The 25,568-nt window shown below is 35.9% G+C and overlaps 7 protein-coding genes across 7 annotated transcripts; 3 read left to right on the forward strand and 4 right to left on the reverse strand. All coding sequences in view use genetic code 12, as the record gives it.

The window, feature by feature from the left end:
* Positions 1-25: 25 nt before the first annotated feature.
* Positions 26-10,482, reverse strand: MED16 (Med16p; the record flags this gene model as incomplete). The annotated part of the gene is made up of 5 exons (XM_049410025.1): positions 26-641; positions 789-3,196; positions 3,689-6,674; positions 7,756-10,345; positions 10,479-10,482. 5 exons carry the CDS (start codon positions 10,480-10,482, stop codon positions 26-28), a joined length of 8,604 nt encoding a protein of 2,867 aa, XP_049260875.1.
* Positions 10,483-11,446: 964 nt separating this feature from the next.
* Positions 11,447-12,925, reverse strand: SHM1 (glycine hydroxymethyltransferase; the record flags this gene model as incomplete). The annotated part of the gene is made up of 1 exon (XM_049410026.1): positions 11,447-12,925. The coding sequence occupies one exon, from the start codon at positions 12,923-12,925 to the stop codon at positions 11,447-11,449; it is 1,479 nt and encodes a 492-aa protein (XP_049260876.1).
* Positions 12,926-13,406: 481 nt separating this feature from the next.
* Positions 13,407-14,417, reverse strand: PRR2 (Prr2p; the record flags this gene model as incomplete). The annotated part of the gene is made up of 1 exon (XM_049410027.1): positions 13,407-14,417. The coding sequence occupies one exon, from the start codon at positions 14,415-14,417 to the stop codon at positions 13,407-13,409; it is 1,011 nt and encodes a 336-aa protein (XP_049260877.1).
* A 1,957-nt stretch (positions 14,418-16,374) lies between these two features.
* On the forward strand, positions 16,375-18,405 carry J8A68_005911 (serine-type carboxypeptidase; the record flags this gene model as incomplete). Its single annotated transcript, XM_049410029.1, has 1 exon — positions 16,375-18,405. The coding sequence occupies one exon, from the start codon at positions 16,375-16,377 to the stop codon at positions 18,403-18,405; it is 2,031 nt and encodes a 676-aa protein (XP_049260878.1).
* Positions 18,406-18,768: 363 nt separating this feature from the next.
* YML6 (mitochondrial 54S ribosomal protein uL4m) lies at positions 18,769-19,662 on the forward strand (the record flags this gene model as incomplete). The annotated part of the gene is made up of 1 exon (XM_049410030.1): positions 18,769-19,662. The coding sequence occupies one exon, from the start codon at positions 18,769-18,771 to the stop codon at positions 19,660-19,662; it is 894 nt and encodes a 297-aa protein (XP_049260879.1).
* A 426-nt stretch (positions 19,663-20,088) lies between these two features.
* RPS18 (40S ribosomal uS13 domain-containing protein) lies at positions 20,089-21,498 on the forward strand (the record flags this gene model as incomplete). Its single annotated transcript, XM_049410031.1, has 3 exons — positions 20,089-20,135; positions 20,595-20,977; positions 21,299-21,498. The coding sequence occupies 3 exons, from the start codon at positions 20,089-20,091 to the stop codon at positions 21,496-21,498; spliced, it is 630 nt and encodes a 209-aa protein (XP_049260880.1).
* A 1,191-nt stretch (positions 21,499-22,689) lies between these two features.
* On the reverse strand, positions 22,690-23,877 carry YOX1 (Yox1p; the record flags this gene model as incomplete). Its single annotated transcript, XM_049410032.1, has 1 exon — positions 22,690-23,877. One exon carries the CDS (start codon positions 23,875-23,877, stop codon positions 22,690-22,692), a length of 1,188 nt encoding a protein of 395 aa, XP_049260881.1.
* Positions 23,878-25,568: the final 1,691 nt, after the last annotated feature.

Genomic DNA, 25,568 nt, shown 5'->3' on the forward strand with positions numbered 1-25,568 from the left:
TATGAGTGTTTATTGTTCTAATAATCTATACATCTACATTTACCCAAGTGTTTCCACAAATACAAGTTCTTTGAAATACCATTGTCCATAAACCCAAAGTCGTCGGGGTTTCAAATACCAAAGGATCAGACACTAATGAAACAGCCCGACATCTCGTACATTTCCTAAGATTCTTTTGACTAAGTCTCGAAGTCGTAGTCGTAGCTGTACTACTTCCACTCCCACCACCCGTCGATGATTTCTTAGTATTCTGACCATCTAATCCAATCATAACCTTTCTCAACGCATCAATACATTCCCGCTTCGAACTCAGTCGTAATCTCGGCACCACGATCTTATGCCCATCTTCCATAATCACATCCGTATTATTAACAATGGCTTGCTGTTTTCGGTTTATGCCAATATCCAACCAATCTGTTTTATAAAAAAACAATTCCGAAACCTTCAACTCCCTGCCAATATTTGCCGCATATCGGTCAATCACCATCTGAGAAATCTCCTCCATTTCAGCCACAATCTCCCCCTTTATAAATAATTTCTGTTCCAATTTGAGTGCATACCCTTTTTCCTTCCCCAATAGACGAGTAGATAGTTCTTTGGTGATAAGTGCGTCGCATTCACGGAGGTAGGTTTCGAATAGACTTAGCGTGAGTGGGGCATTGTTGCAGATTGTGAAATAACGATTTAGGGATTCTTTCATGGGATTAAAGAGTTTATTTGCTTCGGATAAGTCTTTATGTAGTTGTTTGAGGATTTCATGGGTTTTTCCAATCGAGGAGAGGGCATACATTAGAAATAATCTTGGTACTTTACTTAGGATTATTGGAAGGACGATTGAATTTTTCTTGGTGAGTTTACTTGATGGGTTGGTGTTGTCTTTGTAGAGGGATAATTGGAGTAATTCTTGGTTTAAGTATGCCATTAAATCAATTAACCATTTCACGTTACCAATTAATGAAATTATACATTCTCCTCTTGTGATTGAATCTTGTAAACTATCCTCGGCAGGTTTTTTCTTGCTTATCTGTCTATAGATACTCGACAATGAAAACATGATTCCAACACTAGAACTTCTTAAATTCAACACAATCCACGCAATATCACTCATAACCCGACTATTTACTGAATTCTGATGGGATTCACCCAAACTCAATTGCAAACTCAATAGTTTTTGTAATGGAGGATTGGATAATAATTTGTCGATATTTTCTTTACTAAACCCATCCAATTGGAAATTTATCGCCTTATGAGCTTCACCGATTATTGATTCGATGAAATTGCCAAGTATACCATCAATAGCTTCTTGTTTTGCCTTGCCCATATGTTCAAGCAATTGGGTCTTGATACGAATGAGTTCTTTTTGGATAAGGATCAACAAATCATCCGAACAAGTGTTGGTATAACAGGCATATGCGTGTCTGTAGGCGAATCCAGCAGAAATGGCAAAGAGTTCTCGTGATTGAAGTCCGAGGTTTCTGGTCTTTTCGACAGCTTTGAAGGATAGGTTGATGTTGTTCTCATAGAATTCGATATAGGCGATGGACGTCATGTTTGGGGAGACAGCTAATGTGAATGGATGGGTGGGATTTATTTTTGGGAATGAGAATCCGACATCGAATATGGTGGATATTGTTTGTGGTGGCGAGGTTGTTGTTGGGGATGATGCGGAGTTGTTAACGACTTTCCAAGTCGTGGCGTCAATAACGGTAATATCTCCATTCTTAAAAAATGCCATGATGTAAAAATCTGCCAATCCTGTAGTTATGGATTGGATTTCACCTGGGAGAGTTATCTTTCCAGTTAATACCAAAGCTTGTGCACGCTTGTTGCTGTTTCCTGTGGATACGTTCTTTCTTATTCCTAAATCTATAAATGCATCAGAAACAAAATCCAGTTTCTCAACAAGATTATACTTATAAATCACAGTATTCACCACTTCTTCATCATTTCGAAAGATATAACTTATCAATATACTCAATTTCGAATCTTTATCAGCATTAGCGGATATCACATCAATTGAAGCAATTTTTCCAAGTTGATACGAAATCAGTTTCCTTTCAGTGTTATTATTCCCTTCTCCATCAATATCCATCATGGAATCTCCATTGGCATTCTCATTCCCATTGGCCACTTCCTTATTATCAACAAACAACGGAATTGGTTTCATTTCTTGAATCTTCAGTAAGATTAACCTGGGTGCCTTTTGTGCTTCCTTTGGTGTATGATAATGTGGATCGAGTTTTTGTCTTTTAGCTGACTCCACCAAGAATCCCCAATCAATAATCACAGAATAGGATGTGATTTTATTTGTCATTGAATCCAAAGTGGTGATTATTATTTGTTTATCATTAGTGAATCCAATCGAAGCATGGGTTATTATTGATAGTGTCTCATTTAAGAAGAGAGATATTTTATGATATTCGACTTTATGTTCTCCTTGGAAATATAACATGAATTGACCATTTTGTCTAAGGGCCACACAAGCTTGTTTTGTTGGGATGGGATGGGAGACACCATGGGACGTATATTGAGATACTGTGTAATTATATGCAAATTGAGGATTTGGGGGTCGTCCATTCATTGATGTGTTGGTGGTGATATTGGATGGTCCTAAATCCATTAACGTTGCTGGCTTGTTTAAGATTTGTGGTTTTTCTATAGTGAGCCATTTAAAACTAATGATTGAAGCTCGTTTATTAATAGGGAATTTTGCACCTTGATTGATTATATCACGATAAATCATTTCCATGTGATTATAAGAAGTCAACTCATAACTTGGTGAATTGTCATTTGCTGGAGTCCTACGATCAATGCCATTTTCACTAATAGTAGTAGTACTAGTACTAGCAGTACCAGAAGGAGTCGATCTATTTTCCTTTTGTTCTAATAAACCAACACCAGCCAATAAGACATAAAAATTTCCATAAACATCAGAAATGGCTAAATCAGTACTTAAAGAACTCCATGATACAAGGGTCAATTCTGGCAAGAAATTATTCTCTAGCTTTATGCTGATCAGTTGTGGTTTTGCCAATTGCCATGATTTACCATCGATATTCTCAAGATATGTCAATAATAAGTTTTCTTTGGATGTTGTGGCATTTGAAATATTGCTTGTTGATGGTACATAAGCAATAAATCCATTCTTTGACCAAGATATCAAATTGGATGGTTTATCGCTTTGACGTATTAAGTTCTTACTTGGCATTTGAACTTGTCGTCTTCTTCTATGTTTATTTGAAAGGCAATTAAAAGAAGCAATCTCTCCTTTGTTTTCTACTAAGAATTCAAAGGAGATTTTTTTTTTTTCAATTGAATCTTGGCGAGCTACCAGATGTGCTAGAAGAGAACAAGAGCTACCAATTGATCCAACGAGAGCTACCAATTGAAATAACTATTGTTAATCCAATAGTTAAAGAATCAGCAAATAACAAGCTTCTTTGAGTTTGCTTAATGGGAAACGGTTTCTCTGTATAGTTTTCCTAATTGCATAGCCTTCCTAATTGATATGAGTAAGAAAAAAAAGTAGTGACCAGAGATTACTATACCATAAAGACAACTTTTGATAAATTATTCGAATTCAATTAAACAACATATATAACTAAATAATATCCATGTGGTATTTTCAAATAACAAACAAACAAGCGAGGATTGATAAGAAAATTTTACAAAAAAGCAAACCATCCACATTGTCGGATCCGTTAGAATTGATATCAACGGTAGCACTAACATCCGAAACTCCAGAAATTTCGGTTGTAACTGGAACTGTTTGAATTGTTTCAAACAACTCACCACTTTGGAAACCACCTTCCTCTTGACCAGCAGTAATATGAGGAGTATATTGAACAGCTGAAGGTTGAATAGTTGTTACAAAGCCATTGATTGTCATGATGCTTGTTTCGGCTGGTATTGGAAGTTTCTCCTCTTCAGGTATTGAACCAGTTGTCACGACTGCAGTCTGAGGAGATCCAGTAGGATTTTCAATAGTTGCAAACGGCGTTTCCATGACAGTTGTAAGAACACCATCAATAGTTGTAGTTACAGTTCTAAACACTGCATTAGTTTCAGAATTGGGTTCACTCACATGTTTTGTAGTGATAAAAGTAATAGTAGAAACGACCACAACTACATCATTAATGTAGTTCAGGGTAGAGGGATCTGAGGTCTCCACTTTCTTAGACGATACATTACTTCCACCTGGTATTGGTGTAACACGACTGTGCATTGTCTCGGTAGGGATTACTGTAATAGTAATCCGAGTCAAGATTGTTTCCGTAACTGTGATTATGCGGGATGAAGCTTCAGTGCCTTGGGTGGTAAACACATCCAGAGTGATTGACTTAGATTTCAGGGTAGATTGGATGGACCATTCCATTGCATCAGATGTTTGGGTGTTTGAGGCAGGACCAGAAGTTGGACTCATGTTTGGATCCCTGGTTGAATTGGTATCTACAAGATCTTGCAGATTTAACTTGGATTCTGGACCATGACTAACAGAAGCTTGTTCCATTTTTGTCTCGGATTCCGAGTAGGTGACAGATTCTGGATCTGTGGTGTATTCAGGATCAGAAGTCGTAACTGGGTCTATGATGAAAGATGAAGTAGTGGTTGATTCAGAACTGTCTCGCTCTGTAAGCATAGAATCTGGGATATTTTCTGAAAATGTCTCTGGAGGATATTCTGAATAAACACCAGAAGGCGGATCAAGGATTGCACCTGGAGTAGAAAACAAATTGGAACCTGTGGGTGTCTCATGTATTGTGCTACTGAAGTCCTCAGGCAAAACTGATTCCAGTGTCAACAATGGATCTGTGGATGTTCGAGGGGAATGACTCACCAAATCAGATGATTCTGATAACAACGATTCAGTAGTTGGATTTGTAGCAAGAGTCAGTAAAGTTTTTGAACTGACATCTGATGACTGTTCTGAAAATGATTCCGAAGCTAAGTCTGTTGATGGATCAAAGCTAGAGTCGTAGATTGAATGTGAAGTCCAGTCTTGTATTGTGTCAGAAGAGTATTCCCGTGTAGAAAATAAATTGGAGCTAGTGGTTAGCTCTTGTATTGTGCTATAAGTTTCCTTCGACAAATCTGACGAACCTGGAATTGTATCAGTTGACATTTCTGTTGTAGAAGTGAGAAAATCGGAAGATTCATAAGATTCTTCAGATGAAGGATCGCTGGTTGAACTTGAAGTTAGGTAGAGTTGACTTGTATGTGATAATTGCTCTGAATCTGATGATAATTCTGATGATGACTCAGATGAAGAGTCTGATAACGACTCAGATGATGACTCAATTGATGGCTCCGTTGATGTCTCTTTTGATGGCTCGGTCGATAACCCTGTCGATGACTCTGATGATTCAAAGGTCTGCTCTTGTAATGAACCAGATAGCGAATCCTGCATGGTACTATAAAGTTCTTCTTTTGAATATTGAGTATAATCTTGAGTAGAATGTTGAATAGAATCTTGAGTTTCGACTAAATTGGACCTGGTTGGTGCTTCTTGTTCTGAGCTAGGTTCCTCAGGGAAGTCTGATGGCACTAGTGTTAATGAACCAGTTGCCTCTTCAGGGGTAGTAGTTACAAAGCCAGATGATGACCAATAAGGAGGATCCAGTGATTGTTCTTGACCTGTAGTGACGCTGTTATAGAAACTGGAGTCTGCTTCCAAGGTAGTTCCAGTTTCCAGTTGTTCACTGCTCGTTGGATTCTGTTCTGAAGTAGTGGAAGGTTGGATTGAAGATGTTTCTTTCTCAATCGTACTAGCCTCGGTTGATCCTTCTTTTGGGGGATTCACAGGAATTTCAATATCTCCATAACAAGGACAAAGGTTTGTTACCGCATTCTCATAAAAAACTTCAATATTATTGTCATCATATTGGCCAGTTATAAAATACTCTTTATTGTATCCCGGACCAATATCAAAATTATACATAAAGCCTTCTCCTCCATCTATTTTGAGGAATTGAGAATCTTCATATGAGACAAGTATTGTTTCAGGATCTGGAACCAGGACCCTTATAACGTTGCTCACTCCCCCAAACCCTCTTATTATCATTGGTTCCAGAAGTGGAAATCTTGAATGTATGGTATTACCGTAACTAAGACATAAAGTAGAATGGACGTATTTATGGAGTTCAGGTAAGGTAAATGAGGACTCTTCAAGGATGAAACATCCCATACCGTGGGTCAAATTTCCACGACCAATATAATTAACCCGCTTGAGTGAAATGACACTATGATTTTCTACATTGCCAGATGTTAACCATTCACCATAGCCATTTTCAACCATATATGCTATTTCTCCTCCCCGCCGGTTTATAAGGTTTAACCCTAACACAGTTGAATTCGAAACTGCAGAACTCCAAATGGTGAAAACTCCGGAATTTACAACATTGGGAAGATAAAATATATTATCAGTATGGGTGTTGTGGGTATTGATATGGAAATTACCAAGATTGATAATATCCTCCATTCTAAATTCAAAATCGAGAAGGGGTGCTGTGGTGTAGAAATAAACATCTACATAGTTATCAATTCGTTGAATATCAAATAACTCAACGTCAATGAGAGACCAAAACCCTTCGCTTGCACGAACGTAATCTTCATCATAAACTTGCCCCCCTATTTGAACAGTTTCTCTATCAATGATAAGGTATGCCACCAATGTTCTCAAACATGCAAATAAGCAGAGGAAATAGTAGAAATTGTGAATATTCATTGTTTATTGTGTAGGCATACTATTTTAAAAGTTCTGTAAATGTTGAAATTTAGACATATTTAGTAATCTATAAATATGATATAGATCTAAACTTTCTAAATCGATTAAACCGCCTTTAGAACCACTAGGAAGGCGAACTAGTGATGGTTTGATGCAAAGGTCATGTGGTTTTTAGTTGACAAGAAATGAGAGAAATATTATTTTGCATCCATTTATTTTTTATGCAGGCCAGTTTCTTTTCTAAAAAATATTTAGCGCAATTTCTTAGTTCAATTTGAAAACCCTTCGTAAGTATAAATGATGAAAACAGACATAAATAAACGAAAGGGAGGAGAAATTTATCTCAAGTTGAAATATTTTTTGAGGGGCATTGATGGGGTCAGGCCATATGCAAGGCTTATCAAAGAGGCGGAGGTCACAAAGAACCTCCTCAAGAATGCCCACAAAGTCTTGACTTTGACATCATTTAAAGGAATGCAATAATTCGATGGGAGTACAGCAGAGGTTGAAAACAAGCGAAAGATGGATATGTCCGTGCTTAATTTATACATTTAGTCTAGGTAGAAATATTTGTGCGTGACAGTTCATGTTGTCTAAGGACGCATCACAAAATGATGTAACTTTAACCAAAGAACGTCAGCGCCAAGTACTTATAGGCCAAGCATAATTAGGTAGAAAGTAACTACTCTTCATTTTCCTGTTCATTGGATGTACAAGGCATTTACGTTCAGAGCTGCACTGGTAGTAAATATATTTTCTTTGGCTGCATATTTGCTTCTGTCAGCAAAGAATTCTACTAACTGAGAATTTCCACTGCAGATTACTTTCTGAGGTGTACTTTGCTGCAGTAAGTTCCTCTTTCTTTTCCATAATAGATATATTGAGACGAAGGAATCAAACTCGTACAATTAAGAATCTTTTACATTAGCGGTATGTAAACACATACTTAGTTTTATTACAGTCGTACATAGATAAATCAAATATAAAAAGTTTTCATCAAAGATTAAAATGCAAACAATAACAAAGAAAACATAATTCTCCAGATAGCAATTCCATGCCATACATTCACTGATCCGTCTGATTGAATATCAACGACAGGACTCACATCTGGAATATCGGAAGCTACCGCCATGGTGGAAACTGTTCCAATGCTGTTCTCTGTTTCACCGTTTTGGCCAGTTGTTGTAGGTAATATCATTGAAACTGGTCTCACCTCTTTTGCAGTAGTTGTTGTGGAAGGATCAGACTTAACAGAAGAAATAGAAATTCTTGTCATTATTCCACTGTTTGATGTGCTTACGTCATTCAACATTGATGACTTGGGACGTCTTCTAGTAGAAACAGTTTCATCAATCGCTCCAGTTTTAGCAGATCCTGAAGATTCAGTAGTAATAGTGGTTGAGATAAGATTAGCAGAATCCGATACAAATGATCTTGGTGTAGCTTGTGCTTCAGTGTCTGGGAGTTGCTTTGTAGTTATAAAAGTAAAAGTTGATATAACAACCAGAATTTTACCACTAGCCGTCAGTGTCAGGTCAAGAATTGTCATTTCTGAACTCAGCATACCAATACCAGTATCGGTGATTGTCTTACTTGCATTTGGTTTTGTTGGATATATTGTAACAGTAATCAAGGTAATTGAGGTTTCTGTCGTTGTGATTCTACTGATTGAAGCGCTACTACCATTTGGAGTGGAGTTATCCTCAGTAGAAGCATTTGAAGTTGAAGTAGTACCTGGTTCAAAGTCAGACTTTGGCTTGGAGTACAAAGTGACTTCTGTATTTGATTCTGGTTTCAAATCTGAAGAATATTCATGAGCCGGTTCTGATGTAGATTCTTGTGGGGGTTGTGAATCTTGACTGGTAATGTCTGCAAAGTCTGTGCTGCTAGTTTGATCAATCCCAATGGATTGTTCTGGTATCAAAGTATCAGTCCATGATATAACAATTTCAAGCGATGATGATTCCTGTGGTAAATCCAGTAATGATTCCGGACCTGGCGTAGTGCTAGAACCATCAGAATATACTAACTCTGACGCACTTGAGTTTTCTTGATTTGAAGTGCTTGTCAAATTTGGTTCTAAAGCAGTAGAGGAATCTTGATTTAAGCTACTTGAAAGAACTGGCTCTAACTCAGTTGAGGCATTCTGTTGTGAGCTACTTGATTGTTCTGGTATCAAAGTATCAGTCCATGATATAACAATTTCAAGCGATGATGATTCCTGTGGTAAATCCAGTAATGATTCCGGACCTGGCGTAGTGCTAGAACCATCAGAATATACTAACTCTGACGCACTTGAGTTTTCTTGATTTGAAGTGCTTGTCAAATTTGGTTCTAAAGCAGTAGAGGAATCTTGATTTAAGCTACTTGAAAGAACTGGCTCTAACTCAGTTGAGGCATCCTGTTGTGAGCTACTTGTTAACTCTGGCACTAACTCACTCGAGCTTCCTTGTACTGAACTAGTTGATAACTCTGGTTCTAAGACACTCGTGGATTCCTGATTTGAGATAGTTGTTAAACTTTCTCCTAAGTCATTTGAAGTTTCGTGTTCCCAACTACTTGTCAAATCTGGTACTATCTCTGCCGTGGATCCCAGCGCTGAGCTTCTTGTTAATTCTAACCCAGTCGTGATTTCTTGATCAGAGCTACTTGTTAAGCCCGGATCTAGCTCAGTGGAAATTACCAGTTCTAAGCTCTTGATAATAGTAGACTCCATTGCCGATGTTTCAGTTGAATTATATTCAGGAATTTCAGTTGGAGCTTCGTCAGGATAGTCCATTAGCATACAATAACATTGAGAATCTGGCGGAACAAAATCATGCCTAATAACAAAATTATCACCGGAAATAGAAGTATGGAACGATTTAACATCATATCCTGGACCAATATTAAACAAATATTTCCACCCGCCACCTTCTACCTGGAGTATATCTTTGATATAACTTATCAGGGTTGAATCAGACTTGCTTGGAATATATACGCTGATCAGCCGAGTCTCCCCTCCAAAACCTTTAATGATTATTGCTTCATTTGGATCAAGTGGATGGTTCATAATGATGGTAGAATATTCAAGAAGACATACAGTAGTATAGAAGTATCTATGTAACTCCGATATTTCGAAGTCGCAATTTTGGAGTATGAAACAACCAAGTCCGTCAGTATTTTCTCCCCAAAGTGTTAAATCAAACAGTCTGACTTGAATGACTGCCCAATTCTCAACATGTGTATTGACGTCTATCCGGTATGGAGCATTTGCTCTAGTAACCAGCCTTTCCAGTTTCGAATCATTAGTATTTGTACCTGTCCTGGACATGAGAGGTTCAGGAATTGTATTGGTGAAGGCCATAAGACTTAAATTCAAAATGGTGTCAAAGGTAAAAACATTCCCATATTGGGAATTCATTTTAGTATTAATATGGAAGTCTCCGAGATTGATGATTTCTTTGATATAAAATTCAAAGGCAACGTCGCTGTTTGTCGTGTGGAAATAGAAATTACCATAACTCTCAATAAAGTCAATTTGAACAAGTTCAACATCTATGAGAGACCAAAAGGTTTTGGGAGAGCTGATATCAACAAGCTCTTCTATAACCGAACCACCATACTGGACAGTGCTACGGTCTAGAGTTAAACCGGACACTAAGGGTCTTAATAGCAAAAAAAATAAAAAGTAGTAAAAATTTTGCATATTCTTGGATGCTGATGTACAAAATACAAGAGTTCCTTCAAAACCACAATTTCTGCCATCTTACACTCATTTATATAGACCAATATGAGGCGGTCTTGATCACCTACCTCATGACCGAAATTAATTTATTAATTTATTTTGCATAATATGTTTTGCAGCAATTTATTTTTTGCAGCTTTTCTTTTTTGCAAAAGCGCAAATTAGCCAAGCGGCATCACCACCACTTCGATCAATCTTCACAAATTTACCCATAGTTAAGGTATGTGTGTATGTTTGGATGTATCGAATGATGGACCCATAAAATCAATAAAACCTGACAAAATAACCGAATGCAATTTTATAATCAGTAAAAACGACATAAATAAGCGAAAACTCTCAACTCATCTCTCAGAAATGCTTTGGCAAAATATGATTCGATGGGTCATCCATTGGGTTTGAAGGGCTCAGACTGGCAACGCGAATGGTCAGGAATCTCAAAACTGCTAACAAAAAACAAGGCTTTTTATTGGGATGTTTTCCCACATAAAGCGAAGAGAGGAAATTAAAAAGCCAATACTGATCCATTCAGATCTCCAAAACAGTGAGCTGAAGCTCAATTGGATCTATGTACTTTATCTCATCTCTAGAGGCTAAAATCGTTTATACTTTAGTATCTTTTTAGATCTCGAATTACGGTGCTTGTTTAGACTTTTGTATTGCAGTTTTTTTTGGGGCGTTTTCAAATCATTTGCCTTACCTGCCCCACCACCTTGTCAATAAAATAAACAGGGCGATTACTCAACTCATCACCTGATCGATATGACTCATCTTATGATTTGTCAGATTGAGGCAGAGGCAGACGTTGGCCCCCCACAGAGAATTGATTTACCCCACTTACTAACTATTATCAATTTACGAAAAAACCGTGACAAGTATTATTAAACTAAAAACAACTAAAAGAATATCCAAGTCATTCTAAAACATTTACATGCATTGATCGTATCTCATCTCTTAAAATCGATCATTCCTCTAAACCGCCTCAATAAGTTGGATTATTACAAATCACCTGGAACTGGGAAAGTAGAAGCCCATTTAGAAACTTCTTCACCCAAAATCTTAACTTTATCACTTTCGTCAGCCAATTGTTTAAAAGAGGCCAATAATTCCTTTGCAACCTTTCCTTGTTCCTTTGCCTTTAATTCAATAGAAATCGCAACGGCTTGATCAATGAATTCCGCCACTCTGGTGAATTCAGCAGGTCCGAATCCTCTAGTGGTCATGGCTGGAGTACCAACTCTCAAACCAGATGGGAATAAGGCACTAGTATCACCAGGAACGGTGTTTTTGTTAGCCGCGATGTTTACTCTTTCCAAAACTGCTTCAACACGAGCCCCATCGATTTTCTTTGATCTTAAATCAACCAAGATTAAATGAGTATCAGTTCCACCGGAAACTAATTTAAATCCTTTGTTTTCTAATTCGGCAGCAAAATGTCTGGCATTGGAAATGACATCTTTCTGATATTGGACGTATTCTGGATATTTACATTGTTTAAGAGCGACAGCTAAAGCGGAAATGGTATGGTTGTGTGGACCACCTTGATGGGCTGGGAATACGGAGAAATTGACTCTTCTTTCTAAATCATATGGAATTTCCTTACCCTTTTTAGTGACCTTTCTGATCCCCTTTCTAAAGAAGATCATGGCACCTCTTGGACCTCTTAAAGATTTATGGGTAGTAGTGGTGACAATATCAGAATATGGGAATGGAGAATCGGTTACACCAGCAGAGACTAAACCTGAAATATGGGCCATATCGGATAATAAATAAGCACCGACTTTATCAGCAATTTGTCTCATTCTCTTGTAATCAATAACACGAGAATAAGCAGAAGCACCAGCAACAATTACTTTTGGTCTAAATAATTGAGCATTTTTTTCTAAAGTATCATAATCAATAATACCAGTTTCTTCATTTAATCTATATGGCATAGTTTGGAAATATTTAGAAACATAAGAAATCTTGGTAGTATTAGTTTGATAACCATGAGATAAATGACCACCATGAGGTAAATCTAATCCCATAATTCTATCACCAACTTCTAAAACTGCCGAATAAGCATATAAATTAGCAGGAGCTCCCGATAATGGTTGAACATTAACTCCCCATTCTTCAGGATTTAATCCAAAAGCTTCTAAAGCTCTCTTTTGACATAATGATTCAGCTTTATCGATGATTTCATTACCACCATAATAACGTTCACCAGGATAACCTTCAGAATATTTATTTTGCATTTCTGAACCTAATAAATCCATAACTGCCTTGGAAGTGAAGTTTTCACTTGGAATTAAAGTAATTGAGTTCTTTTGTCTAATTCTTTCTTGATTTAAGATATCAGCCATCTCTGGATCAACTTCACTAACTGGCTTTGAAATTAAAGCTTGAGCAGTTGCTGAAAGTGCATAGTTTCTTGTGATGGAAGATGGTAATCTCTTGGATTGAACTCTGAGAGAACGTAATGTAGTGGAAAGCATTGCTTTTTGACTGGTGGGTTGGTTAAAGTAAGAAATGATAATTGAAGGGAATTCTTACAAATTTTTACAACAAAAAAAATCGGGAGTCTTCCTCTTTTTTTTATATGCAAAGGTGTTTTTTTTCTGTCTTGTATGAATCATATTTTTTTAACTTTTACAATGAATTTATTTTTTTTTCCTTTCACGTGATATGCCTTATGGGTTGAATTTTCTATTGTGAATGTAACAGAATACAATAAAGAATAATGAATGTGGGGAGGGAGAAAGAAGTCAATAAAAAGAAGTCAAATAGAAAAAGACCCTATTTATCCGTTTATCTTATTTCCTTTATCAAAAAGAAGTCAACCTTTTGTTTTATTCATAAAGTGACTCTTTCTAAATAGACTCCTTCTCTTGGGACTCTCTGTCTATTATCTCTTTACAAATAAACTAAGAATCAATACTTACAAATATAGGAACTATATATACAAACTTCTAATATCTATATGGACTTAATCTGTTTAACTTCTCTATGCAACTGTTCATGATTAATACCACAAGTCTCATTATCATGACAATACTTAATATCATTAAACCATTCATACTTATAAAACTCTCCAATATCGATTCTTTTTTCAGGATCCAGTTCAAATATTTGACTCGTTAATTCATAAGCCGTGAAAGGTAAATATCGTAACACAGAAGCTTTCCCAATCTCCAATCCAGAATCATTAAATTCAGGATCTGGGAAGCCGTCTTTAATTTGTTCCACCAGATGAACTTTATTTTCTTGTTTGAATGCCGTATATGTTGGATCTGACCATCTGGCCGATTTCCAAGGATATTTTCGATTAATTAAATAATATAATATAATCCCAACTGACCAAATATCGGCTTTCTTTCCATTATATTTTATAGATGAATAAGTTTCAGGAGCTAAATATAATTCCGACCCCACAATCCCAACAGAATAAGGTTTTGTCTTGGTGATTTGTTCAGCAGTTGCAAAGTCAATAATTTTAAGGGTTGAATGTTGGATATCAAATACAAGATTTTCTAATTTTAAATCCCGATGACATATGTCTTTATGATGAAGATAGTTGACCCCTTCACATAATTGTCTCCATATACATATCATTTCTTGGATGTTATATTTATGTTCTGGAATCAGTTTTATTAATTGGGATAGATTTGAAGTACCGGCATTCATATAGAATTTAACAGTAGTCCCACTGAATGAAACATCATATTTAAATACTTTAATAATATTGGGATGATCTAATTTAGATAATATATTATATTCACAAAGGACTCTATCTCGATATTCAGTCTTGGATTCATATATTTCTTTACAATGATATGTCTTTACAGCATAATAGAAGTCTGGATCGGATTTTGATTGGAATAATTCTACATAGCCTGATATTCCATTGCCTAGGGCTTGTAGTTTAATGTCATTTCTTGAAAACTTTCGAATTCTTTTATCTGATTTAAATAATTCACTGAACCCCATAATGGGTGTTTATATTGGGGGGATTGGGGGTACAAGTAGGTCTGGTTTATTCTCTGGAGAGGGCAGGTATATCTATATATCTCCATTCAGGAACATAAAATTGAAAATGTCCAAGAAAAATTGATGGATGATGATAATGGAAGATAGTTGACAGTGACAGTGACATATTTTTTTTATTCTAGTTTTTTTTACTTGGCTATGGAAATTTTTAAAACTCGCCCGAAACTATTTTATCAATGGTAGAACTCTAAGTGTCTATTTTATATCCATAGTTTGACAGCAACTTCATTCTTAGAATAATATCTTCCCTAATAGGCAAAGATATTAATATTCATCTGACATTAGCTAATATTTCTTTTCCGAAGTATGGAGAAGCAGATATTTTTCGTTTTGTGTAACATGTGGCAAGAATATCCAGCAAATCAAAATGTTGAAATTATCAATCCAGATAGAGGGATGTCAAAACTCACATTTGCTATCTGGTTTTTGCAAATTAATAAGATTTTCAAGTTGCCAATGCGGATGCCACTTGAGCTATTGATGATTATAGATTGATTCAGTACTGATTGGATCAAGTATTCCAATTTAATTTAATTTAATGTTAACCAAGCATTCAAACATTTACATTCAAAGAATCTGGAGAAATCTTAAGTGCAACTGTGCAACATGGTGTATAGTTCTGTAAGGTGTACTTCAACATTAGTATGAGTCTCCAATTTTGCAGCCATTTTTCTTCAGCTAGAGAAGCACACATATTTAATGGTACCAGTCCCTCCACCAAAATACTTTCCAGTTACATGTTACTCTCACCCTTCATACAGAATAAACCCTCTTATTATCAGGATATGTATCAATTTGATTCCTTTTTGGTAAAACAAACGACATTTTCTGTAACGTCTTTTTGTGTCCAGTTTTTTTCTTGGTTCATGGGAGGTGGTGGTGGGGTTGTTGTCTGGTAAACAAAAAGCGCAAAATACTTTTTTAGAGAAACTGTTAAAAACCCTCTCTATTCAATAATTTTATGAATCCAGGTTTGTGGTTGTCAAAGGGGGATGCCATGGAAAGACAGGTGTTTTCGGTGATAAGATATGAAGATATTAGAATTGGGATTATCAGGATTGCGGATATGCAACTTTTTGTGTACGTATCTTGATAATTGAGGTGTTTTACGTTGCAAACAGGTTTATAAACAGACCTTTCAATCAGCAAAAAAAACCTCTCAAACTGAATATTACAAGCTTGTAGTACCAATGGTTTCTTGTTTTCCTATCATTCTTCTAATTATTATTATCCTAATAATCGATGCCATAACATTCAATGTTTCTAGGAAGTTAATTTCCTTTTTATTGTATGTCTTAGATATCAGGAAATAATAATACAATTGTAAAGACAACTCTGTCTGATTTTAGTTTTACGTTAGAAATACTATGAATTTTATAAAGAATGGCTGCAAAATATGACACAAGTGTTCATATGCAAGGTACTCCTTACAAAGAGAAGAATCTTTTGAGTAATTTCTCCTTAGCTGAATTTAGCGTAGATATTATAGGAACTACTGTTGGTTCTATTATACTACAATTGTAATTAGATGTAGTTTTCATAGAATTCATTGTTTCTCTCTCTCTCTCTCTCTATCTTTTCCTAAGTGAGAAAGTCGGCTATTAAATAAATTAAAAATAGAAAACAGAAAAAAAAAAATAAAATGTAACAACCGAGCTTTCCTGTTTCTAAAATCTCCTTATGAATTCCCATTTCTTTATAAATAAAAACATCTAGAACTTTACCATACAACCACAACAAACAACAACACACCAACACACCCATCTACTTGCATTTACATCTTATAGATATTCATTTAATTAGGGATTATTGAATATTCATTAATCTTTATTAAGACAGTAACAACATTAGAGTATTGCGTTGATCCCACAGGCACAGCCACCACCATATATATTCAATGTTAATTTACAATCTAATAACAGTACTCATATGTACAATAACAACCACCTTAGCTCTACCACCAAAATTTGTATTTGATGGACCAGAATCACAACGTAAATATCTAGTCACCAATCTTCCGGGACTTTCCGATAACTTACAACCAGATCAAATCCCACTTATGTTTGCTGGACAATTACAACTTCATCCAGAAAATCATAGTTCATATTTCTTTTGGAAATTTAGTGATCCTTATCGTATTCCTGAAAACAAAAAACGAACTATTTTTTGGTTGAATGGAGGTCCTGGTTGTTCATCAATGGATGGGGCATTGATGGAAGTTGGTCCATTAAGAGTTGAAAAAGGTGGGAAATTGGGATATAATAATGGAAGTTGGCATCGAGCTGCTGATATTGTATTTATTGATCAACCAGTGGGTACGGGTTTTAGTTTTGCTGATAAACTCATATCTGAATTAAATCAAGTTAGTGATTATATGTTGGTATTTTTAAAGAAATATTTTGAAATATTTCCGGAAGAATTAGATAATGATATTTATTTTGCGGGTGAAAGTTATGCTGGTCAATATATTCCATATATTGCCAATGGAATCTTGGATCATAATGAAAAACTGGGTGAAAAACCATATAATTTGAAAGGGGTTATGATTGGTAATGGATGGATCTCACCTAATGAACAAAGTCTTTCATATTTCCCATTCTTTTATAATCATGGCTTAATCAAAACAAACAACCCTCATTGGGGTAGTATCTTAAACCAAGTAGAAGAATGTCAACGATTAGTCGATGAAGCCGATGCCCATTGGAATGATAATACAGTAGATCCTGCCGAAGTTAATTTCGGCCCCTGTGATGCGATCTTAAACAAATTATTACAATCTACTGGTGATGGTCAGTGTATCAACATGTATGACTATCTCTTAAGAGATTCATTTCCTTCATGTGGAATGAATTGGCCACCTGATTTAAAAGATGTAACTCCATATTTACGTGATCGAGACGTGGTAAATGCATTGAATTTAGAACATATTGAAACTTGGAAAGAATGTAGTGGATCAGTGAGTAATGCGTTTACGGCAAAGAATTCATTCCCCGCTGTACATTTATTACCTCGTTTAACTGAGAATATTCAAGTGGTTTTGTTTAATGGTGATCGTGATATTATTTGTAATACAATGGGGACATTATCTTTCCTTAAGAAATTAGAATGGGGTGGTTCAAAGGGGTTTACTGATGAGGAGACTAATATCAATTGGATATATGATAATGAAGATGTTGGATATATTAAAACAGAAAGAAATATGACATTTATAAACGTCTATAATGCGTCACATATGGTTCCATTTGATGTTCCTAATACATCAAGGGCATTGATTGATTTGATCACCAGAAATTACGACGAAGTAATCTCCCCCGAGACCAACCAAACTTCATTCGTGACATATCCACTCGGTGTCAGAAAACAACTCCAAGATACACCCCCAACCGACTCTACCAACAACTCAACAACAACAACAACCACCACCACCGCAGAATCAAAGGAACCAACAAGCAACAAAATCACCCGCGTAATCCAATTACTAGTCATTTGTATCCTCATGTGGGGAATCTACGTTCTCTATTCCTCCTACAAATCAAGACCATCCTCCATCATCCGCAAAACTGGTAAATCAGTTCCCTCCAACAAGAAAAAGAATGTCCAATGGGCTGATCAATTACATCTGTATGAAGATGATGATATTAAGGATTTTGAATCTGATCAACAAGAAGGATTTTTCAAGAAGGCATTACATAAATTAACTGGAACTAGTGTAACTGGGGGTGACAACAGGGGGAATTATGTGCCTACATCGTCTCAATATATTGAGGACATTGAGTTGGGAGAAGGGATTAGGGATGAGAGTGTGCCTGATGATTTTATAATTGCCAGTGATGACGAGGAGGTGGTGGAGGAAGGACAGGAAAGAGATTTGGTGGATGATAATAAGAAACTGATGAAGAATAATAATAAAGATGCTCAATCTAGTTGATGCTAGTGTTAAGTAATTACCCTCATTGAGGAAGCATATATAGATGATAAAATTTTACGTAAAGATACCCTTAGATAGGTTTTTAGTATTTTGCAATAATAAATATTATTGGTCGTGTTAAAGTGCACAATATCAACTAAATTTCCGCTGATTGGAAAATTTTCTTAAACACTCAAAAGACAGGGGATTTAATCAGTAAGGTAAAGGCTCATTGAAGACAAAAGAACACACTCCAACAACCCAGACTTATTCACTCTCTTGTATATTGACACTTCCACTTGTGAATAATTTAAAGGTTTTATTGTTTTTGTATTTTCTTGCATTTTGAATCAACTACATACACATTTCATATAATACGTAACCATGTTTAGACAATCAATACGTCAGTTGGCAACTGCTGCTACTACAACCCCTATTGCATCTGCCGCTGTGGCTACCACTGCTGCCGGAACCGCTTCTGCTGCCGCCACTACCAGCAGCGCATCCACTGCCACTGTTGACGTTGCAGAATCAACCACTACTACCACAATTGACGAACCAGTCTTCCACAATGTCCAACCTGCTAAATACACCTTAGGTTCCTTACGTGCCTTCCCATCCCTCAATCCATTCACCTTCATCCCCCTTCCAGCCAAATTCTTCACCATGCCAGAAAGAAAAGATATATTATGGAGTGCAGTAGTATTTGAAGCCGATGGTGAGAGAGTTGGATCAAATTGGGCACCAACCAAAGGAGACAAATTATTTTCAAATAGAAAAGTAAGACCTCAAAAGGGGACCGGTAGGGCTCGTTTAGGTGATGCAAATTCACCCCATTTGTATAATGCCATCAAGGCGCATGTAATCCAAGCTCCACATGATTGGTCAACTGAATTGCCGGACAAGATTTATTCCAAAGCCTGGTCTAGTGCGTTTAGTGAACAATATAAGGCTGGGAATTTATTTATTATTGGTGCTGATCCTGAAGGAAAGGTTCAATCAGATAGAAAAGGGGATGGATCGATTGTTGATTTTAATGTTTGTGATCCATTGGTTTATGATAAATTTGCGAAGAGCCATAATGTAAAGGGAAAGGGGTTGTTGTTTATTACTAATTCTAAGAGAGATAACTTGAGTCAGAGTGCCAAAGAAAGAGATAGTAAGAAGTTTATTGTAAAGACTAAAGAAGATGTAGATGTTAGAGATATCTTAAAGGCTAATCGTATCTATGTTGAATTACCAGCTTTACAATGGATCATAGGTAAACATACAGTCTAGATAAGGTGAGCTTGTATAATATATAATCGCCATAATAATAATTCATGTATATAGAATGAAATTATATGAATAATGCATTAAGCAGTTGTAGTTGCTGAATGTCCGAGACAGTCGTTGTTGATATTAGGTAGAATTATTAATCACGTGCGATAGATTAGGGCTGTGCCCTGACCATGTTTCTATGCAGTCATTGGTAGTGTCCATTACAATTTCGCATTTTAATTTTTTTTCTCTCTATGAGAATTGCGCACTCTGAATTTACTGTTAGTGGTTCTCTCTCATTTTCACTCTCACTAATTGTAGCTCACCCTAACAATCACAATCAACAGAGTGCGAGAAAAAAAATCCTTTATAGAAAATTTTCAATTCAGAATTTTTAATAATAGTCTTTTTGAATTGATACACACAGTAAAGGATTAAGTCAAGATGCCATTAGTTGTCCAAGAACAAGGTTCATTCCAACACATTTTACGGTATGTTCCTATCGCAATCAAGAGGATACAACACCCCTGGACGTTTTACAATATTTGGAGAATAGACAAAAATTAGAATAGAATGAACAGTGGATGAAGACAAGAAGAGATGAAAATTTTTTAAAGGCTTGGGATAAACTATTCAACTATACCTTCATATCATGATATATGTATAATATACGTCGTGTTTGATAGAACACTACTGTCAGTATTAGCTACCATCTTATCAACTACAAGAAATTGAATCTACCAACATCGAATACGTTCCATAGAAAATATCCAAAATTTTCAAGTGCCAATCTCTCTCGAGAGCAACAACCACTACTAAACGAACTACATCTGCTCATAACTTATATTGTTCACATCCAAAACATCTCCAAACATTCATCCAGAGGGGCGTCATCTCCAAATTTTTATGTCATTATATAAAGCATTTCATACTAACATAATCTCTTTTAGTTTGTTAAATACCAACATTGATGGTAGAATCAAGATTATGTACGCCTTGACCAAAATCAGAGGTGTCGGTAGAAGATACGCCAACTTGGTCTGTAAGAAGGCTGATGTTGATTTAAACAAGCGTGCCGGTGAATTAACCCAAGAAGAATTAGAAAGAGTTGTCACCATCATGCAAAACCCAACCAACTATAAGATCCCAGCTTGGTTCTTAAACAGACAAAAGGACCACGTTGACGGTAAGGACTACCACGTCTTGGCTAACAACTTAGAATCCAAATTGAGAGATGATTTAGAAAGATTAAAGAAAATCAGAGCTCACAGAGGTATCAGACACTACTGGGGTCTTAAGGTCAGAGGTCAACATACCAAGACCACCTCCCGTGGTTTACGTTAAACAAGTTGAAGAAATGAGGTTGTTTTACGCTTATATTATAGTGGCTTTTAATTTGAAATATCTCCTTCTTTTTGTTTAATAATAACTTTCTACATGTAATTTAATTTTATTAAATAAACGAAATCATATAAAAAATTTGAAAATATTGATGTACTAATATATACCTTGTAAATTTATATTAAGGCCGAATGTAGACTATGCCTATTGTTGAATCGATTATCTTTAAAGTTTACTTGGCATAGTTTCTAGACAACCTTGTTCTACGAAATTCGAGCTTCTTCATATTTCTGCATCGACTCTAAACAAATAGATTACACCTTAAGTATAATGGGAGGATCTTTCGAAGTCATTCACTCACTTAAAGCTATCTATGTTCTTGATTGGTGGGACAGTATGAATACAAGATTCGACGAAGAAGAAGAAAAGAAGCGACTAGAGGAAGCCTTCCCCAAATATTCTTGGACATTAGAAAACGTCCAAGACAGTACTCACGACGAATTTACACTATGACGACGGTAAATCATCGATTTCCATGACCGAAATGTAATTGCAGCAGTATACCGGCGCTTCCAATTGCTTTTAGCATTATTGGTAAACTGTTATTGTAATTGGCATATAAGTGCTTGCTTAGTTGGAACTTAAGGGGGTAACTGAAATGAAGGTCCGTTAGACAAGTCGGAGTGAATCAATGCTAGTGTCAGTAAGTGGGGTCAGAGAGAGCTGTTTGAACCTTAAGTAAGCGAAATAGACTGGGATTCTTTCTGCTCTTTTCTTCTCTTTGTACATGTAGGTAATTCGTATCCTCTTGAAGATTTGGCATAAATTTCGGACTGTAATTATTGGGTTTCGTTGTATGTAATTTATAACCTTACTCTACCAAAACTTGATGATTGTCTTATTCTGAAAGTATCCACACATTTTTTTTCGTGGGAATTGCTGCAAAAAATTGGATTGTACGAAATTCTACAAATACATATAAAATAATACAGCACGAAGGAATCAACTTCATATAGTCAATCTTTGTAAATTCAATAGAATTATTTCTCCTAATATCAAAGCGATGCCACACGTAAAGGATTTTAAGTATAAGTGGCCGTCTCCAACAAAACTCGTAGCTTAATTCTCCTTTCCTCCGCAAGTACCAACATTATTGATGTTGTGACTTTGCGAAGTACCTTGGGCCCCTTTCAGATGATGCAGCGACTGATTTTTTTCTCCAAGGAAATGACACGGTACCTTATTATATGGTTGTGGAGAGTACAAAATTCGCATTTTTAATTCACTTCTCTCGTGTTTCGCAACTTTTTTCGCTTAAGTCCTATGGAGAGATTAAAAAATAAATTCAGATTAACAACATAGAATTATTTTTTTGTCATGCACCTATTTTTCCGAAATAGGAAATCCTGCACCCCATTAAACCACCCATTTTATAAAAAAAATAACGAATTGTCATGAAGATCGTTTTTGAGTTCGCTAAATGCAACAAAGGGACCGTTCCTTCATTCCCCTTGAACCCCTTTTGATCTGACACGAAAGTTTAATTAATTTCTTGACCTGATTTACAAGAATTACGAATTGATGTTCTACAAATTCTAAATTTAATGATATTATACATGTAATAATACATACGCTATACGTTCTAATTTTTATACAGAAGAAAAGAAATCATTAAAAACATTACAAATCTACACCTCCCCATCTCTAGTTCCAATTCCCACCTCTCAAAGATAACAAATTCTCAACCGCAATTGATGCTTTCTTAATAGGTGGTAAATTTATCCTATTGGTATTTATCTCTGCCAATGGTTTTCTTTCAGATTCTTGATGTAATTTCTCGGTAATCTTTGTATTGGAAGATGGAATTAACTTAAATGTCATAGTGGCAGTATTTTCACTATTAAGTTCTTGGGGTTGCTTTTTTCTAGTTTCATTTAGCACAAAACTAGTTCTTTTCGAGGATGATATATGTATCATTGAATCATCCAATGAGATATTTGATTCATCTGCTGAGCCATGAGCAGGGCTATGACGACTTGGAGGCAATGGAGTGCTTTGAGCTATCGAGTGGGGCGGAGGAGGATATGATAAGGAGCGTGGTGGAGAAACTGGTAATGAGACCGATTTGGTAAATATTGGTTTAGTAGGAGTAGATGAAATGATCTGAGCAGATACAGCACCTGGAGAAGTATTATTGGAAGATATTGGACCAGCAATAACATATCTTGGAGGTAACACTGTTACTTCCTTTTCATGGCTCAGTTGTTTTCTTAATGATTGTCTCTTATTTTGAAACCAAATCTGAACAGCTTTTTCAGTCATTGAGACCCTAGAAGCAATTTCTATTCTTCTTGCTTTGTTTGGAGTAGTACCTATTTCAAATTCTTGATTTAATATAGCTAATTCATTAGGTGATGTTCTTCTTCTTTTCCTTCTTGCCAATGGCGCGTTATCAATTGATGGCTCTTGCAGAGGGAAAGTAGCAAGTGAATGAGAAATGAATGCATATGATTTATCTGATGAAGTTGGTGATGATTTAGGAGAAACTGATCTATGATCTTTCATTGGTTTTGCTGATGAAGTAGGTGTTGGCAATGTAGTGAAATGTTGGGTATTTGCCACTTGTGAAATATGATAGTATTTATTGGTGATTGGGGTAGAGGCCACAATCATAGGCTCTATAGGTGAGAATGAATCTATTGATGGTAATTGAGGTACTTGATGTAATACTGGACTATTTGAATTACTTAAAGGATGATCCTTAATGTGATTGAGTTGAGCAGTCGATAATATGGAAGACAAAGGTGGCAAACATGGTTTCTTGGTAGGTTGAATATTAGAAGGTGGTGTCGAGGGTTGCAAAGCTCTCTTTGGTGTTTGTAAATGCATCATTTGGTATAAAAGTTATGTGGTAGACTGATGGGAAGATCGGATTATAGAAAGTTATGTAATTAAGTATGAAAAATAAGATAGAAGAAAGCAAGAGAGTATTTATAAAAACTTTGAATCAAAAGAATCTTTAGCGTGTCACTTGGGTTTGTGTTTACAAATTCCAAAAAAAACTTTAGGTGTTTTTTTGTTTTAAATTGGCATTGTTTTCTTTTGTTTTGGGTTCTGAAACGCGAGATATCTCAATTAAGAGAGCAGGTAATTAATTAATTAAGAATGTACGTAATTTAAGTAAACATTGGGTTAAGTAATGAACGATTAAATAGGTTTGTTTACATTTTGTAATTTTTCAATCAAGATTTATTTTTTAAATGATTTTAATTAAAATTTCGCGTCTTTTAACAATTTACATGCCATAAAATGTAAAACCAATTATTTTTTTAATTTTACGATGCGTAATAAATTCTTTCAAACAATGACAATTTATTTATAGAAAAACAAAATACGCGAAAAGTTTTCCATTTTTGATTCAATAATTTTACTATACGATTCTGATCTTTTTAAATTTGTTTCAGAAATTGGTGTCAATTTCCTTATTAGGAAGTACTATATTTCTTCTAAGATCCTTCTTTAGGAAATCAATTTACCAAATTAATTTCGATTTTAACACAAATACGTGAAATTACTCAAAGGGTGTTTGTTCAAAGGGTGTTAGCCGAAATGTAGACAAAACTAATTACGACGCGAAGCAAGAATATTCTTTCTATCCAATAATTGTCTAGAACCAGCTTTATTACTCGCATATGTTTGTAATTAGGTATTGGAATGAAGGGTTTATTGGGGAGAGGGTTTTTGGGAGAAGTGCCCCCCCCCCCCCCCCTTCTGTTTGTGCTATTCATATGGAATGTCCACTTTAAATTTCTTCTTGTCAAGAATTATCAGCCCATTCCTGGATATTACGGCGGCACCTTCGGAAGGTTTGCTTATTGATTCAATATACATAATTATAGATGAGTATATTTTTAGTATCTATCTCAAACCTAGCATAAAGAGAGATTACCAAGTTTGACAAGCTTAAACCCAAAAGAAAAGATAATTTCTTCAGAGACCAAGATCAAAAAGTTAAAGCAGCTAATAATTCAATCAAAGCTGGCAACATAAAAGTACCATTAGATGTTGCAGCTCCAGGAAAGCAATCCGTTACCCTTAGTCGAACCGAAGTTATACTCGGGTCAATTGATATTGTTTCTTCGCCGGACTCCTTAATGGTTCCAGAACCAGCCTGTTGAGTTGTGAAACAAATATCAATTCCTCCTTAGGCAGAACCCTTAACGAGACTACATACTTGGCCCCGTCATCAGCAATTGCTTTCGTTGTAATTGTGAGAATGCTGTGGTCGGATTTTATTGGTACCACGTTTGAAGATGATATACCACACGTCGTTTCGGTCTCGCATTTGTCAGTGCCCTCAAAATTTGAAGTAACTGAACGGGACAGTGATGGTGGACGTTCGTTAAAGAATGATCTCGGTTGACCAGTCATAAATCTTGACAGCTTTCAGCTTTGGTAGGGAATTCTTGAAAGTCCTTAGAGGTTTCATCGTCAATTTTGGGTGAATCTGATGTAACAGAGGAAGACGTTTCTTGATCAGTACGATCTACAGACGGATGACCTTCAGAAGTCACCGATTATTG

Source organism: Hemisphaericaspora subhashii (assembly GCF_019202705.1).
Source record: "Hemisphaericaspora subhashii strain CBS 10753 chromosome Unknown scaffold11, whole genome shotgun sequence".
NCBI classification, from domain to species: Eukaryota; Fungi; Ascomycota; class Pichiomycetes; order Serinales; family Debaryomycetaceae; genus Hemisphaericaspora; species Hemisphaericaspora subhashii.